The following is an 18,311-nucleotide window of genomic DNA, read 5'->3' on the forward strand; positions in this document are numbered from 1 at the left end:
GGGTAGGGAAGTGGGGGGCGCTATGGGGGACTTTTGGGATAGCATTGGAAATGTAATTGAGGAAAATATGTAATAAAAATATTAAAAATTAAAAAAAAAGAAAAACAAAAAACAACAACAAAAAACAAAAAAAAAATGAAAGAAAGAAAGAAAAAGAAACAGAAACTTGGCTCACCAAGTTGAAAAATGAAAAATGAAAAAAAAAAGTAAAAAAGGCAAGAAAAATGTAAGTAGAAAGGTTTTTGGTTTGCTTGTGTATTTTTCCAGCTGAGGTGTGGGAGTGAATCTTGGTGGGTATGACCCATGTGTCTGGAGGTACTCAACACGACCATAGTGAAACCACCTGAAGCATAGTGAGCAGCAGAGCTGCTCTTGGGTTTCTGAAATTCCACAAATTGTAAGGAAATGGTTTCACACTGTGACTTCTTCTAACACTCAACTATTCTACTAAGATTCAGTGAAGGCTAAATAAAAAAAAAAAATCTATTATCACACACCATTAAGCAATCATATGCACATTGACAAGTCCTGGAATGAGTGGAGCTATCGTCAAGAAAACACCTCACAGTAATAAGGAAGATGTTATTAAAGAAACATGATTATACTAAGTAATGATGATGAATAGAAAGAAGTTTTCCTGAAAAGTAAAACGAATTTTCCAAGTAACTAAAACTCTTAATGTTCTGAAAAATACTATACTTATGCACTCAGGCAAAAAAGGATATATACGCATGGTCAGTTTGGGTTGGAAGCAGAGGAAACTCATGTCAGATACAGCACCTGAAACATAAAGCTTTGCCTTCTGAGCACTCAGGGAGGTGTCCAGTTAGATGTACAACATTGTTAAAGTATCAGGGAGCTGCCATGGCATACAATTGTATTTTGAATTTCGTGGTGTTATTTTATATTTTGTATTTTGGCATCATAGGTTAAACGAGAGAGTCTGGTTGGAGACTGGGCCATATCCAGGGCACCTGGCTTCAGAGTACTAAATTCATTCTCCTAGACATTATGTCCAGAGCTTAGAGTGATAAGGGGACAAAGAAAGGGGTCAGCTTTGTTTAGTTAATCAGAGTAAAACAAACAATTGGGTATATATTTTTATAACGTAGGTACCTTAATTTAAATAAGAGCACTTTTAAACTTTACTGGTTAAAAGACAATTAACAAAACCTTTGGAGAAATGGAGCAAGTGCTTGTTTCTAGGCTTGGGAACATGAACTTGTTTGACGCTGACAGTCAGAAAAGAGAATATCTTTGAGATGTCTGGACTCCACACAACTGTTTACAAAAGAAGCTGTTCAGCTATTGGGAAGTCCTCATTTTCCCTAGGACCTTGAGTTTCATCTCTCCCTATGATTAAATGAAATCTGAAAATAAAATGATACTACTTAGAATAAGTTTATTTTGCTTGTTCCCAACACATATATTTATTTAGAAATATATGTAGTATATACAAATCTGTATTTAACAAAAATAATGAAAAATCAAGCGGTGAAATTTGAAATAGAGTAAGTGGGGGTTTATATAGGGGGAAGGAACAGGGCTGTGGAAACAATGTATTATTATAATCTCAAAAACGAAAAGGAGGAGGAAGAGGAAGGGAGGAGGAGGAGAAAGAAGAAGAGAAAAAGGAGGAGAAGGTCAAGGAAATATTAAAAAAAAAAAGGTCTTACAGCAAAAATGAGATCTTCCATGTATTAATGAATGCATATCATCTGTGTTCTTTTGTGATTGGGTTACCATACTCAGGATGATAGCCTCTAGATACATCCATTTGTCTAATGTCTTAGTCAGGATTTCTATTCCTGAACAAACATCATGACCAAGAAGCAAGTTGGGGATAAAAGGGTTTATTCAGCTTACACTTCCCACGTTGCTGTTCATCACCAAAGGAAGTCAGTGCTGGAACTCAAGCAGGTCAGGAAGCAGGATCTGATTCAGAGGCCATGGAGGGATGTTCTTTACTGGCTTGCTTCCCCTGGCTTGCTCAGCTTGCTTTCTTATAAAACCCAAGACTGCCAGCCCAGAGATGGTACCACCCACAAGGGACCCTCCACTCTTAATCACTAACTGAGAAAATGACCCACAGCTGGATCTCATGGAGGCACTTCCCCAGCTGAAGCCCCTTTCTCTGTGATAACTCCAGCCTGTGTCAAGTTGACACACAAAACCAGCCAGTACAATTGACCCCTTGTCAACTTGACACACAAACACATCACTATTAAGCCTCAACCCTTAGTTTCTTATTCATCCCCAAGACCTAAACAACTTTAAAAGTCCCAGAGTCTTTACATATTAAAAGTTCCCTTTAAAATATCCAATAACTTTTAAAATTCAAAATCCTCTTACAATTAAAAGTCTCTTAACTGTAGGCTTCACTAAAATACTTTCCTACTTCAGAGGGAAAAATATCAGGGCACAGTCACAATCAAAAGCAAAAATCAATCTCCAACTGTCCAATGTCTGTGATCCAACTTATGATCTTCTGGGCTCCTCCAAGGGCTTGGGTAACTTCTCCAGCCCTACCCTTTGTAGCACATGGCTTGTCTTCTAGGCTCCAGCTGCCTGTACTCCACTGCTGCTGCTGTTCTTGGTGGTCATCTCATGATGCAGGCATCTCCAAAATGCTGCTGTCTTCCACTGAAACTTGGCTTCAACAATAGTCTCTCATAGACTCTCTTCATGGTGCCAAGACTCAACTCCTTTGCATGACCCTTTCAGTCCTGGGCCATCAATTGCAAATGAAGCTGCACTTTCACCAATGGCCTTTTATGGTCTCTCACAGTGCCTAACCTCAGCTGGAATTCCTGACCCCTTCCTGCCTTCAAAACCATGCCTTCAAAACTAGTCTTATATATTACTAAGTCCAGCCACAGCACAAGGTACAACCTTGTCTATATCTGGAACACAGCCTCTGTGCTCTCAGAAAACACTTCCCAGAAGATGTCATTTCAATGATGCTGGTCTCTTCTTAACCACAGCTAATTACTTAGCTCCAGCTAACCAGCATCAATAGTCCCAGTAATGCAAAGTTTTCACTTTAGTAGTTCTGGTATCTTGTTAATCACAGCTGATTCTTCAGCCCCAGCTAACCAGAACCACAGAATCTTCACAATCAAAATAGCAATGGCCATGAAAAGAGTCTTTAATCTTTCCCTCTGAAATTTCACAAGCCAGGCCTCCATCTTCTGCACTGTTCTCAACATTATCTTCCCAGCTCCTACACAACATCCCACAGATCTCTTAACAACAAATGGATCTTCTAGCCCAAAGTTCCAAAGTCCTTCCACAGTCCTTCACAAAATATGGTCAGGTTGTCACAGGAATACCCCACTATGCTGGTACCAATTTGTCTTAGTCAGGGTTTCTATTCCTGGACAAAACATCATGAACAAGAAGCAAGTTGGGGAGGAAAGGGTTTATTCGGCTTACACTTCCACATTGCTGTTCATCACCAAAGGAAACCAGAACTAGTACTCAAGCAGGTCAGGAAGCAAGAGCTGATGCAGAGGCCATGGAGGGATGTTCTTTACTGGCTTGCTTACCCTGGCTTGCTCAGCCTGCTCTCTTACAAAACCAAGACTACCAGCTCAGAGATGGTACCACCCACAAGATGGTACCAATCACTAATTGAGTAAATGGCCCACAGCTGGATCTCATGGAAGCACTTCCCCAGCTGAAGCCCCTTTCTCTGTGATAACTCCAGCTGTGTCAAGTTGACACAAAACTAGCCAGTACACCTAAGAATTTCATAATTTCTTTGTATGAAATAGCTGAGTACTACTCCATTGTGTAAATTACCACATTTTTTTTTTTTTTATCCATTCCCCTGTTGAGGAACATCTGGGTTCTTTCCAGCTTCTGGCTGCTATGAACATAGTGGAACATATGTCCTTATTACATGTTGGAACAACTTTTCGGTTTTGTGAGGTCTTCAGGTAGTACTATGTCCAGTTTTCTGTTGAACCGCCAGACTGATTTCCAGAGTGGTTATAACAGCTTGCAATCCCACCAGCAATGGAGGTATATTCCTCTTTCTCTACATCCTTGCCAGCTGTCAACTGAGGTTTTGATCTTACACATTCTGACTGGTGTGAGGTGGAATCTCAGGGTTGCTTTGATTTGCATTCCCTGATGACTAAGTGAATATTAGTCCAGAAGCTCAGAATACCCAAGATACAATTCACAAAACACAGGAAACTCAAGAAGAAGGAAGACCAAAGTGTGGATACCTTGAACCTTCTTAGAAGAGGGAACAAAACACCCATGGAAAGACTTACAGAGACAAAGTGTGGAGCAGAGACTGAAGGAAAGGCCATCCAGAGACTGCCCCACCTGGGGATCCATCCCATATACAATCACCAAACCCAGACACTGTTGTGGATGCCATAAAGTGCTTGCTGACAGGAGCCTGATATAGCTGTCTCCTGAGAGGCTCTACCAGTGCCTGACAAATACAGAAGTGGATGCTCACAGCTATCCATTGGACTAAGCACATGGACCCCAAGGAAGGAGCTAGAGAAAGGACCTTAGGAGCTGAAGGGGTTTGCAGCCCCATAGGAGGAGCAACAATGTGAACTAACCAGAAACCCCAGAGCTCCTGGGATTAAACCACCAATCAAAGAAAACACATGATGGGACTCATGGCTCCAGTTGCATGTGCAGCAGAGGATGGCCTAGTCGTACATCAATGGGAGGAGAGGGCCTTCATCCTATGAAGGCTCTATGCCCCAGTGTGGGAGAATGCCAGGGCCAGGAAGTGGGAGTGGGTGGGTCGGTGAGCATGGCAAGGTGGGAGGGGATAGGAGGAGAGTGTTTTTCAGAGGGGAAACCAGGAAATGGGATAGCATTTGAAATATAAATAAAGAAAATATCCAATAAAAAAGTAAATATTTTCAAATACAAATGAGATCTTCCAAGCTGTGTATGTTTTGGGAATAAAAAGAGAGATGATTCCAAAGGGCAGAAGAAAATGTTGGTGTCAGTAGACCTATTCATTGCTTTGACAGTAGTTAGAGATTTATGGCTGCATATAAATGTCAAATTGAGCAAATTGTTTATTTATTACTATATTAATTAATTAATTATTTTTTGAGACAAGGATTTACTTAGACTTTCCAGGCTTAACCTTACTATCCAAGGCTGCCATCAAATAATTTATCTTTCTATTCCATCTTGAGGTGTGGTAAGAATACAGGAGTGAAATGGAGTTTTTACAATTTCGTTATCAATAAGTACTTAAAGGTGATATTATAATATAAAGATACAATAATTGTACAGTTTGTATAATTCCTGGTAATATTTTATACATAAATACATTTTATGTTATTAAAACTGGTTAAAATATCTATGGCTTAAACAATTAATATATAAGGTATAAATGTATTTATATAATTTCTTTTCAATGCTTTTGAGTGTATAGCATATTGTGATCTTTTTCTATTATCCTATGTTGAATAATCTTACAGTAAATTATTGTGAATTCTAGTGATTAAATTAAACTATGATTGTTACCTGTCTGAAAGAGTTAAAATGCTTTATTCTTTTCAACTTAGAATATATTCAATGGCAGAGAATATTTTTAAAAGCCAGAAGGCACAAATGGAATAACGGCAGGTGTCGAGCTTGAATGCACACAAATTGAGCTAGCTCATGCATGATATATTTCTTTATATATCCATAACTTGACCATTTATTTAACATACTTAGATGCTAAAAAGGCAAAAAATGGCCAAGTATTTCACTTCAAAGTTGTCCTGAAATATATGAATACAGTTAATGTGGAGAAAATGTAATTTTATACTGTTATTTAAAGTTTACCTTCGAGGCATAGTATTTCTGAGTTGTAAAAGGGAAATTTTGTAAGTTGGCACTTGGCTCCTGTTACAGTTTGAATTGAAAATGTTCCCTACAGGGTTAGGTTTCCATCCTTCCTTCCCAGCATGAAAGCTGTGAGGACTTTAGAAGGTGAGCTAGCTTGCAGAGATAAGTCACTATTGTCATCTACTGCTGGCTATAGTTCACTTATTTCTGTTTTCTCAGCTTCCCGCCTTAGCCCAATGAAGGATACTTAGAGGTATGCTTCCAGCAACATGAAATCTGTTTTTTTTTTTAGGATATCTTCATTATCATTGCTATTGTTATTATTATTATTATTATTATTATTATTATTATTATTAGTAGTAGTAGTAGTAGTAGTAGTAGTAGTAGTAGTATATTTACAATCCAGCCATTGCCCTCTGCTCCTGGTCCCTGCTGCTCTCCAAGGGGATGGCCTCCCACCTCCCGACATTGCCCCCTACTTGAGGCTTCAAGTCTCTAGAGGATTAAGCGAATATTCTTGAACTGAGGCCAGACCAGGCAGTCCTCTGCTGTTTATGTATGGGGAGGAGGGGGCTTGGACCACCCCTTTTATGCTGCCTAGTTGGTGGCTCAATGTCTGAGAGACCTCATGGGTCCAAGTTAGTTGAGACTTCTGGTTCTTCCTAAGGTGTTGACCTTCTCCTCAGCTTCTTCAATCCTTCCCCTAATTCAACCATAGGTGTCTTGACTTCAGTCCTCTGGTTGGGTATAAGTATCTGTGTCTGTTTCAGTCAGCTGAAGACTCTCAGAGAACAGCCATGCTGAGCTCCTGTCTGTAAGCACATCCTAGGAACAGTAATAGTGTCAGACTTTAGTATCTCCCCATGAGATGGATCACCAGTCATTGAGCTGCCTTTCCCTTAGTCTCCTCTTCATTTTTGTTCCTGCATTTCTTTTAGATAGGAACAGTTCTGGGTCAAAATTTTTGACTGTGAAAACGCCTTTCCTCCAGTTGAGGCCCTGTCTTTCAACTGGATGTGGACTCATCCCTATCCCAATTGTTGGGCATTTCCTTTAAAGTCAATCCCACTGAGCCCTGAGAGCCTCTTTCACCTTCAAGGTCTCTGGTATTTTCTAGAGGGTCTCTCCACCTCCCACCTTTGTGGCTGCATATTTCTGTTCATTCTGCTGGCTGGCTGTGCTTCTCTACTGCCCCTCACAATACCTGATCCTGTTCCCCTTCTCCCTTCTCTTCCCCTCTCCAACCAAATTCCCCCACCCTTCTGTCTCCCATGATTATTTTCTTCCCCCTTCTAAGTGAGATTGAAGCACCCTCACTTAGCCTTTGTGCTGGTGAAACTTCTTAAATTCTGTGGTTTTATCCTATATATTCTGTACATTTTCAGCTAATATGCACTTATTAGTGAGTACATACCAAGCATGTCATTTGGGGTCTGAGTTACCTCACTTGGGATCATATTTTCTAATTTCATACATTTGCCTGCAAAACTCATGACGTTCTTGTTCTTAATAGCTGAATAGCATTCATAGTGTAAATGAATTTCATTTTCTGCATCTATTCTTTAGTTAAGGGACATTTGGACTGTTTTCAGGTTCTGACTATCACAGATAAGGCCGCTATGAACATAGTGGAGCATGTGCCCCTATGGCATTGTGGAGCAATTTTTGGGAGGTGTATGTACAAGAGTGGTAGAGCTGGGTCTTCAAGTTGGTCTATTTCTAATTCTCTGAGGAACTGCCAGATTGATTTCCAGAGTGGTTATACCAGTTTGCAATCCCATCAGCAATGTACAATTGTTTCTTTCTCCACATCCTTGCCAGCATCTGCTGTCACCTGAGGCTTTGATCTGGGCCATTGATTGGTGTAGGGTGGAATCTCAGGGTCATTTTGATTTGCACTTCCCTGATGACTCAGAACTTTGAAGATTTCTGTTAGTGCTTCTTAGGCATTCGAGTTTCTTGTGTTTTGAATTATCTGTTTAGCTCTGTATTCCATTTTTTAATTGGGGCATTTGGGTTATTGGAGGTTAGCTTCTTGAGTTCTTTATATATTTTAGATATTTCCTGTGTATTGAATGGGGTTAGTGAAGATTTTTGGGAAAAATCTTCACTAGGTTGCCGATTTGACATATTGACTCTCATTTGCCTTACAGAAAGCTGTTCAGTTTTATGGATCCCTTTTTTCAATTGTTAATCTTAGAGCCTGAGCCATTGGTGTTCTGTTTAGGAAATTTCCCCCCGTGTCAATGTGCTCAGGTTCTTTCTCACTTTCTCTTCTGTTTGATTCAGTGTACTTGGTTTTATGTTGAAGTCCTTGATCCACTTGGACTTGACCTTTATGCAAGGTGACAAATATGGTTCTGTTTTCATTTTTCTACATACAGACTACCAATTAGACCTGCATCATTTATTGAAGATAATTACTTTTTTCCATTGTATGTTTTTGGCTTCTTTTTCACAGACCAAGGGTCCATAAGTGTCTGGGCTTATTTCTGTGTTTTCAAGCCTATTCCATTGATCTCCCTGTCTGTCTCTGTCCCAGCACCATGCCGTTTGTATCACCATTGCTTGGTAGCACAGCTTGAAGGTAGAGATGGTGATTCTTCCTGAAGGTCTTTCATTGCTAAGATCACTTTTTACTATTCTGGAATTTTTGTTTTTTCCATATCAAATTAAAATTTTCTCTTTCCATGTCTGTAAAGAACTGTGTTGAATTGTTGATGGGGATTGCATTTAGTCTGAAGATTGCTTTTGATAAGAAGGCCACTTTTACTAAGTTAATTTTACCAATCCCTGAGCATGGGAGATCTTTCCATCTTCTGAGTTCTTCAATTTCTTTTTTTCAGGGATTTGAAGTTCTTGTCATAAAGACCTTTCACTTGCTTGGTAAGAGTTGCACCAAGCTATTTTTAACTATTTGTGGGTATTGTGAGGAGTTTTGCTTCACTAATTTCTTTCTCAGGTGGCTTATTGTTTATATAAATAAAGACTATTGGTTTTTTTAGTTAATTTTATATCTAGCCACTTTGTTGAAATTGTTTTTCATCTATAAGAGTTCTCTGCTAGAATTTTTGGGGTTGCTTATGTATACTATCATATCATCTGCAAATAGTGATACCTTGACTTCTTTTCTGACTTGAATTCCTTGATCTCCATGTGTTGTCTTATTGCTCTTGCTAGAACTTCCAGTACTCTATTGGCTAGATATGGAGAGAGTGAGCAGCCTTGTTTTGTCACTGATCTTAGTAGGATTCCTTCAAGTAATTCTCCATTTAATTGGATATTGCCTGGTGGTTTTCTTTTTCACATTCTGATGAAATGTAACCTTTAGGAACTATTAGGCCAAATAAGCACTTCTTCCATTTATTTTTCTCTTGTTTGTCTTCACAAATTTTTTGTATATAAGATTATATAAAATATCTGAAAAATTATAAAAGTAGATATTATACTGGTTAGTTTTGTGTCAACTTGACACAAGCTGGAGTTATCACAGAGAAAGCAGTTTCAGTTGAGGAAATGCCTCCATGAGATCCAGCTGTAAAGCATTTTCTCAATTAGTGATCAAGGGGTAGGTCCCCTTGTGGGTGGGGCCATCCCTGGGCTGGTAGTCTTGGGTTCTATAAGAGAGCAGGCTGAGCAAGCCAGGGGAAGCAAGCCAGTAAAGAACATCCCTCCATGACCTCTGCATCAGCTCCTGCTTCCTGACCTGCTTGAGTTCCAGTCCTGACTTCCTTGGTGATGAACAGCAATGTGGAAGTGTAAGCTGAATAAACCCTTTCCTCCCCAAATCCTTCTTGGTCATGATGTTTGTGCAGGAATAGAAACCCTGACTAAGACAGATATTCTGAACAATCAGGGTAGATTCATCATATTGTACTTATTCATTCACTCTTAAAGTAATCTTCTTGCTCAATTAAGGTCTCTGTCTCTGAAAAGATAAAGACTTAATATTTTATTAATCATAGTTGATTAACTAAGATTTATAAGTTCAAAATAGATTTAAAATATTCAAAATGCTACATCGGAAGCAGTGACTATGTTTAATCCAATATGAAAAATATATATAAATCAGTTTGAGTATTGGGATCTTTACATTTCTATGAGACAAATTTGAGTCTGCTTTTCTAGAGAGCTTACTAGAAGCTAGAATTATAAGCTAACACGAGATAACTACTGTTTAATTTTTTTCATTACATTTCAACTTTAATACAAGTTAATGAATGAATGGAAATAAATTAAATGAATAATGAAAAAATAGACAAATATATGAGCAAATCAATGTTAGCACAGAAAAGTATTTGAAAGGCACTGGAATACTTGACAGTATGTCACGTGAGTCTTTCTAGCTCTTCTAATATGTAAAGCGGGAAAATATAAAGAGTTACGTAACTCAGAGCAACATTAAGATGAATTCAGTCCCAAGTGTTTAATGAATCAAACTTGGCAAAAATGAAAGTGTTGTGCCAACCCACTAAAAATTTAGAAAGTCATAATGTGTTGTACTATGTACTATGGTAATCATTCGAATCTGCAAATAAGATTCAAATATGTATACTGAGTGGTCAACCTGTTAAAAGTTACAGATTGCTCAATAACAATGAAACTTCATGTAGTGCCTTGAGGCTTATATTTTGAAATATAAGTAATTTCTTTATTATTTCCCAGAATTAACCTTGTAAAATTCAGTTTTATATGTATTGGTAGATGACTAAACATATTCACACAAGTGTTCAAACAAATCTGGCTAACTGACTTAATTGCTTATTTTTTATTTTTTACAGTTCATATGCAAATTGTTCAAACATTCTAGGAAAACTAAGTCAATTTTAAACAATGAACAATGATAAGGCACAAAAAATAGTATTTGATGACACAGTATATTATATTGAGTCTAGAGTTTATTGTCTATTAAATTCTCTAAGATTAAAATGATTATTCTGTTAATGTGCTTGCATAATTCATGCCACTTGAATTAAACCAGCTATAAAAATGAAGCAATGATTTACTTTTAATTATCGTAAAGAAGTCGGGGGGGTATTTAGTGGGTAAAGTCCAGGAAGAACATACATTTTTTAATATTAAAAGAATATTAAATATCTTAGTGCCTTTGTAAAGATATTTCACTGAAATGTTGGCAGTAAGCATACGCTTTCTTAACATTCCCTATTTATATACAAACATTTTCACCTCAGTAGCACCCAAGCATCTTTTATAAACATGTTAACTCTTCAGTATGATTGAAGTTTGCTGTTAGGCAGTTTAATTTCCTATCCTTCTTTCTTAAATCACCACTATTAGGTGAACAGCTTCCTGTATTTGAACTTTGTCCTTATCAGTCATCCCCAGGACCTGACACTATATTAGCAACTTTGCATTCCCACCAACTGCATTTGTTAGAACTCTATTTCCTTAATCATCAATGAGCACAGCTTATTTTCATTGTTGTATGAATTATATAAGTGATGAACCAAGAGGAAATTTCTAGAAGTGTGAATGAAGGCAGTATTTCAGAACATTGATCCTATGTACAGTCTTTAAAAATATTATTGTATCTAAATTTTCATCTGTGATTAAAATTTGAGTACTGATATAAATATGTTTGTATATATATGTAAATTATACATCTCCATATATCAAAAATATGTTTATAACAAAAAATAATTATGGTGGGTTGTAAAATTCCAACTTAATTAAATATAGGTTCCATGTGCAATTCAGCATATTGTTAAGAGTTTAGTAAAGTTTACAAGATAGTAGATACATTGTAAAATAAGGTATCTGAGTATATTCACAGGAAATGGGACATCACACATTAACCTGCTCAAACATCACTGCTATCTATCTATAAGTCACTAAGCTAGTAGCTTATAGTCATGGGGATGATGAACAGAGCTTAGAACAAGTCACCATAATGGTGTCAACTTAAGTGACCTACTTTATTTGGAGAGCAAGAGAGGGTTATAAGTCACTCTAATGAACTCCTGTCATAACATACACTGAAAAAGGAAAGTACGATAGAGAATAAAACATTCAGTCTGTGTTTTGCCATTCATATCATAGTAACAGGCTTATTGTATTATTATTGATCAGCCAGATTGCATATCTTTACCTGACTGGGCTGCATTGTAATAACATTAGTGGTATTCCATTTACAGTCTAAAAACAATGTTTTGATATAGTAAAGGACCAATTTAGATTTATCTCAAGATGAGCTTATCAATACATTTTTTGTAATAACAAATTGTTATTCTTCAAATACTTTTGTAATTTGAGCTTTACACATTCTTAGCATCTTCAATTACTCATCTGAATAATTTCTAATAGGCAGAGTATGATATCTGAATAGCTAATAATCTTTAACAAGTTTATAAGAGATTTGAAAATAGAGTAATGCTACTTTAATGTTCAACTTTTTCTTCCTTGGCTCCATAATTTTTTTTAGATAATTTATGAAATATTTCCAGAACATGTTTGGTATCATTATAACTAATCAAAGACTTTACTATACATAAAATAGATTCTGTCCAAGTTCATGTATATGAGTAAGTAAAGCTATAAAAGGAGTCTCCTGTAGAGTAAAATACTTTGCAAAATATTAAGTTGATTTTATCTTGTGTCCTTAAGACTATCAGTTGTGATATAGTAACTGAGATATTTCACATCTAGTTGAATTATTAGCAAATGATGTCCTGTTCAAACCACCAAGCAATCCAGATTCCTGCCAAAACTATTGTTATATCTTCATTAACTGATAATAAAACCCTTTTGCTGAAGACACAATGTAAATAACACACTGAACATTGAGAATCTGACTTGGTACCTACCTAGAACTATCATACTTATTAACTAGAGATCATGGTACTGAAAATCACTCTTTATGCTACCAGAAGAGAAAAGTAGACATTATCTCAACAACAAATGCTTTTATATATTATAAAACATGCCTGCAAGATACACTGGGACAAATATCTGATTGGATTTAAGGCTTACTCTATGAGATGGCGCCCACGCCTGACACTGATCAGCTGGTCAGAACCTGATACAAGAAAATACAAGTAGAAGAAAAGCAAATATTTCTGTTCTACTAAATAAATGCAGCAATAAAAAACTCCTATCAATATTTTACTATACACATAGATCAGTGTCTTGCTGAAGAATCATCAGAGAACCTTCCCTCTCCAGCATATGAGAACTGATAAAGGAACCCACTCTGGACAACATGCAGAGTGAGATACTTTGGAGCAAACCCTTTCAGCTCCTTTACTCCTTCCCCTAACTTCTCCATTGGTGTTCTTGTATTTTCAGTCCAATGGTTAGCTGCAAGCATCTGCATCTGTATTGGTCAGGCTCCGGCAGAACCTCTCAGGGGACAGCTAGTATAGGCTCCTGTCAGCAAACACTCCTTGGCATCAGCAATAGGGTTTGGTGTCTGCAGATGGGATGGATACCTAGCTGGGGTAGTCTCTGGATAGCTTTTCCTTCAGTCTCTGCTCCACTCTTTGTCCCTGCATTTCCTTTTGACAGATAGCAATTCTGGGTTAGTGTTTTTGAGATTGGTGTGTAACCCCATCCCTCAAGATTATCTTTTTAATGTATCTTTCCCTAAAGTAACTGGCTTTATTTGAGATGGTAAAATTCCTGAACTTCTTGGTTCATAGCAGATAAAACAAATCATAACATTGTTGCTTATTTATTTCTTGCTGATATTTTCTTACATTTAATTCAATTGTTTCTCATCTATGTCCTAAATAAGTAAGAAATAGGGAAAGTGTTCCATACACTTTGTAATGCATCAACTTATATCGGCAGAATGCCACCTGGAAGATAAGTTTTCTTTCTCTATATTTAAGGTTCTCAAACTCTACAATCATTAAAGACTACATTGTTCAAAGATGAAGGCATATAGTAGAGGAACTATGATTAGGCAATAAAGAAGATGAACTTCCAATACTCTTGGCAGATTAAAAACTTTAAAGCTGCTGTAAACAAAAGTCTTGTGGTTGTTTGCCAATAAGCTCCTTGCTGATACACTGGATCAACAATTCAAGGCCTGATCAGGACATATGTATCCAACAGTTGTGGGCTAATCAATGTCCTGTCTTTCTCGAAATTGGCCAAACCTTAGTTGGGTGAGAAAACTAAAAAGACCACTAGCACTCAAGAGGACACTAGGATTTGAATTCAGGGTTTCCCCTGCTGCTTTAGTGGAGGGTCTTCATCATTATTTCTTTTTTGTTTTTGTTTTTTGTTTTGTTTTGGTTTTGGTTTTTTTTGGGGGGGGTTGTTTGTTTTTAGTTTTTAGTTTGTTTGCTTGTTTGTTTGTTTGTTTGTTTGTTTGTTTCGAGACAGGGTTTCTCTGTATAGCCCTGGCTGTCCTGGAACTCACTTTGTAGACCAGGCTGGTTTCAACCTCATAAATCTGCCTACCTCAGCCTCCCAAGTGCTGGGATTAAAGGCGTGTGCTACCACCACCCAGCTTTTATTTCTTGCTATATGTCTTTCCTCACTCCCAATAGAAGCCTCTCTTCAACTGACCATTCTGTTTCTATTTCCTTTTTCTCTATGGCTACCTGTCATGCTCCAGATTTTATCTGCCTTTTAATTTTCTAACTGGAGAAGAAAATGAACCAGTTCAAGACCCTCTTTGGGTAACAGGCAATGGGGAGGAAAAAGTTAAAGCAAAGATTCTCAAGAATTGGTGTTTTATTTTCCTACTTGCTCATTCTTTTGGAGGAATGTAATTATTTTAGGTTGTTTCAAAGTAGTCTTCTAGATCATGGAAATAGCCTGCTAATTAGACACATGTAGAAATCTTGTATTCTTTCCTTCTTATAGAAATGAACCCTTGCCTTCTTCGGTTGTTATAAGTTTTGCACTGTATATAATAAAGCCAAGTATATAATTGATATCATTCCTAGTATCACCAAGAATTCCAAGCTCTGTAGTATTACCCTGTAAATTCACTGTGTATATAGAAAACCAATGAAAACATACAATTGGAAATACATCAATCCCCTAATATAACATTGTTTATAGGCAAAGGGCACAGTACAAATATGTTTAGGGGAGAAGTCCATAGTATCAGAGTAACTGGAAGGCAGATTTTTATTCTTACTTTCTTCTGAATGTAGAGCCATATTTGGGTCATTACACTCAGCAGGTAGCTTTGAAACAACATCAAACCTTGTATAATAAGATAGTGAGTGTCTTTGGCCTAGTTTTGCTCTATCTAAATGTAAGTTAGCCAGCACATGGAAACTGGATATGGGCACTGTGCTTTTTGTCTTTCTGGAAGGATTCCTAAAATATTTGCTATATTAGACCCCCATTCTAGAAAAAATATGAATTTAAAATAACATTTATTAGTTTTCCTAGTTAAAAAATTCATACACTTATAAAATGTATCCTAGTTCCTCTCACAACCTTAAACTTCTGTCTTCTTCCTTCATGATTGACACTCCCTCCTCTTTGAAAGCTCCCTTCTCATATCCATTCCTCTTTGTAACTCAGTGACTTTAATGTGAATCATATTTGGGACCATAAGTTTTTGAAGCATCCATTGAAGACTGGTGAGTTCATGTCATTGTAAAAGTGGAGAGAGTTCCCCTAGAATCTACCAGTAGCCAGACCTTCAGGGGAGTTTGAGATGACTTTGTGAGTCACTCCGTATTCATGCTTGACTGATAGGATTGTTGTCTGCGATTGACTGGTTACAAGGTATAAACAGATTATAATTAAATTGTGAAGCTCTGAATAGTCCCCTCCAATTGAGAAAATTTTAGATAGGCTTTTTAATGCTCATAGACCTTAATTTTCCTAAAACCATTTATTTCAGAATATTTAGAATTGCACATACATTGTCTCCGTTTCTTTGAGGTATGTTTTCAAAAACCTTTCTCCAGTTTTATATTTCAAAAGCATTTTTCTCTGTTCCTTGAAATACAGCCTTCAGGGAATTGGTAAGTGTTGAGACTGCCCTTAACAACAAAGATATGCAAAGATGACTGTTTCTCTGCAAACCTAAGTAGACAATAAAAAGAGTTAGTGTGCTTTCTTCCTCATCCCAAGGCTTACAATCCTGCTCCCTTAATTCAATCCAGTTATAGTCAGACTAAATCAAGGTCTTTTCCCACTATCACAATAGCTTTCAAAACGTCTTATATTGTTTATAGTGAAAATTTTGCTTGTTTAACCATATTTTAAATTATTGAGATGAGAAATGTGTGATTTTACATCACATATCTGAAGGTGATTTTAAATTCTATATGCAAGGTCCCTGTGTTTCATCGTTTCTTTATATATTTCCTTTAAGACATTAATCCCTCTTTTTTCCTTGTAACTTTATGGTTACTTTAAAAAAAAAAAAGATCTTCTGGAGAGGAAAGAGCTGTCTTATTTGTCAAGTCATTCTGCTTTGGTCTAGCTCAGATTGCACATATTTAACAAACCCAAAATTTACAACACTCAAATAATATAATGTCCAGAGGAATATAGAAATATAATAAATAAAAAAAAAAAAACCTTTTCAAATGTCCAAGACCCATGATTCTCCAAATTCTACCTCTCACTATTGGATCTTTCAGCTCGGTTATCAAATAAATATGAAGGTCATACAAATTTTAACATTTAATTAGCATAATTGGAAAAATGAGAATTACATGAACTCATATATCTAAAGAGAATCATTTTAGATGATTAATGTTCTGACCAGCTATGGAGATAAGCAACTTTGTATTTAATGATTAACTCTTTTATTTATTTTTTTTACTTCATTCTATCCCCAATACTGATTATATCATGTATTTAATCTTGTGTAAATACTGTGTGAAAAATATAAAAATCAATATCTTTATAGTCTTTTTTTATTTTACTGAACATAAAGACCAGCCTTTCCCTATTATGTAATCTTTAATGATAAAAGTTCAGTCTTTTTTTTTTTAACCTTTGCAAGACCTAAAGTAGTTTTAAAATTAACATGGTATCTCTATGGTATTATAGTTATTTTACTGTACCTGTATATGCAAATTGAACAAGATCCCAGAGTGCATTTGGGTCTATGCCTTCCATCTTGATCTCCTCTTGCTTGGCTTCACAGACATCACTTGTAAACATGGCAGCAAAATAGTCAGAGACAGAACTCAGAACAAGCCTGAAAGAGGCACAGGTTCTATTTTAGGCAATGGACATAAAGCACAAAACACAGAATTCAGCAGACAAGAGGTAAAATAACAAATCAATCATCAGCAATCTGATCAAATTATAAATTTATGACTTAAATTGAAAAGATAATAATGATGACGATAATGATTATGAAGATAAAACATGTTTAAACAGAGGTGCCCTGCATGGGTATATGCTGATATTCCAAGAAGGCATAGGTTTTCAAAACCCTATGGCAAGTTTTGCATTATTTTCCAGAAGCATTTTCAGAAGCATTAAAAAAACAAAAACAAAAACCAAACAAACAAAAACCCCTTTCTGTTGTCATTCTCCTCGTTTGCCCATCAAAATTAGGTGTTCTAAACCTGATGCAGAAACAAACAAACAAACAATAACAAATCAAAACAAACCCGTGAATTTGGGATACAGGACACAGAGTTTGAACCTGAAACAGAAAGTGATTTTTTTTCTTTCTTTCTTTCTTTTTTTTTTTTTTTTTTTTGCTAGCTAGCATACTTCCAAATATTTATATTCTTCAATACAATGTAGGCTTCTGAAGAAAGAAAGGTCATTTGTTTTATACTGCTTGGAATCTGCAAACTATAATACTAATCTGCTGGGAAATACATGTCTCTTTATGAAAACAGTATGCACATAATATGACTGATTGTGAGATAGTCACAGTCTAGTTGATACCTGCTTTACAATAAGGAATACCAAGCTTGCTACTGTAAACCAGGTCAAAGGCCTGTCACTGTCCATGACACAGACTAAATCTATGACTGTTATTTCACTTAATGCACATCCTTTTAAACATTCAGGGTTACACCTAGAGTCTAATGCTATTTAGCCCTGGGCAGGGAAGCTCCTTTTGTACACTGGATGGTGGGTCATGAAGAGACTTGACCTGTTGAAAATAAGTGATATATGAGTGTTCACTCCTCAATAGGAAGTGTCTCCAACTCCTTCTGAGGATATTGGGATGCTTTAGAAGAGGGAGAAGAAAGAAGATAATGGTAGACTAGGGGATATACTGTGACATATGGAAGCTTACACAGCATTATATTTTGTTTTTGTTTGTTTGGTTTGGATGGTTGCTTGGTTTGGTATTTGTTTCTTTGTTTGTTTGTTTTCGTTAATGGAGGAGGATGCTCTTGCAGGAAAGGGTTGGACTTGAAGGGACAAGTAGATAAGTGGGACTGGAGTGCTTGATGTGAAAATCACATATAATCAACAAAGAAATTAAAACAGAAAGAGCCTACAGAAGGGAGTATTGTTGTAAAAGGCTTTTTTCTATATAAGACATTGCTGTTAGAACCAAAACC

The 18,311-nt window shown here is 36.6% G+C and overlaps 1 protein-coding gene across 1 annotated transcript in view; it reads right to left on the reverse strand.

Moving 5' to 3' along the window:
* Positions 1–18,311, reverse strand: part of Klhl1 (kelch like family member 1) — a 369,504-nt gene that overhangs the window by 222,661 nt on the left and 128,532 nt on the right. Inside the window, exon 3 of the mRNA XM_021181703.1 lies at positions 16,839–16,975. Coding sequence (XP_021037362.1) covers positions 16,839–16,975 — 137 coding nt within the window. The remainder of the gene's footprint in view (positions 1–16,838; positions 16,976–18,311) is intronic.

This window comes from Mus caroli, chromosome 14 (assembly GCF_900094665.2).
Source record: "Mus caroli chromosome 14, CAROLI_EIJ_v1.1, whole genome shotgun sequence".
Classification (NCBI taxonomy): Eukaryota; Metazoa; Chordata; class Mammalia; order Rodentia; family Muridae; genus Mus; species Mus caroli.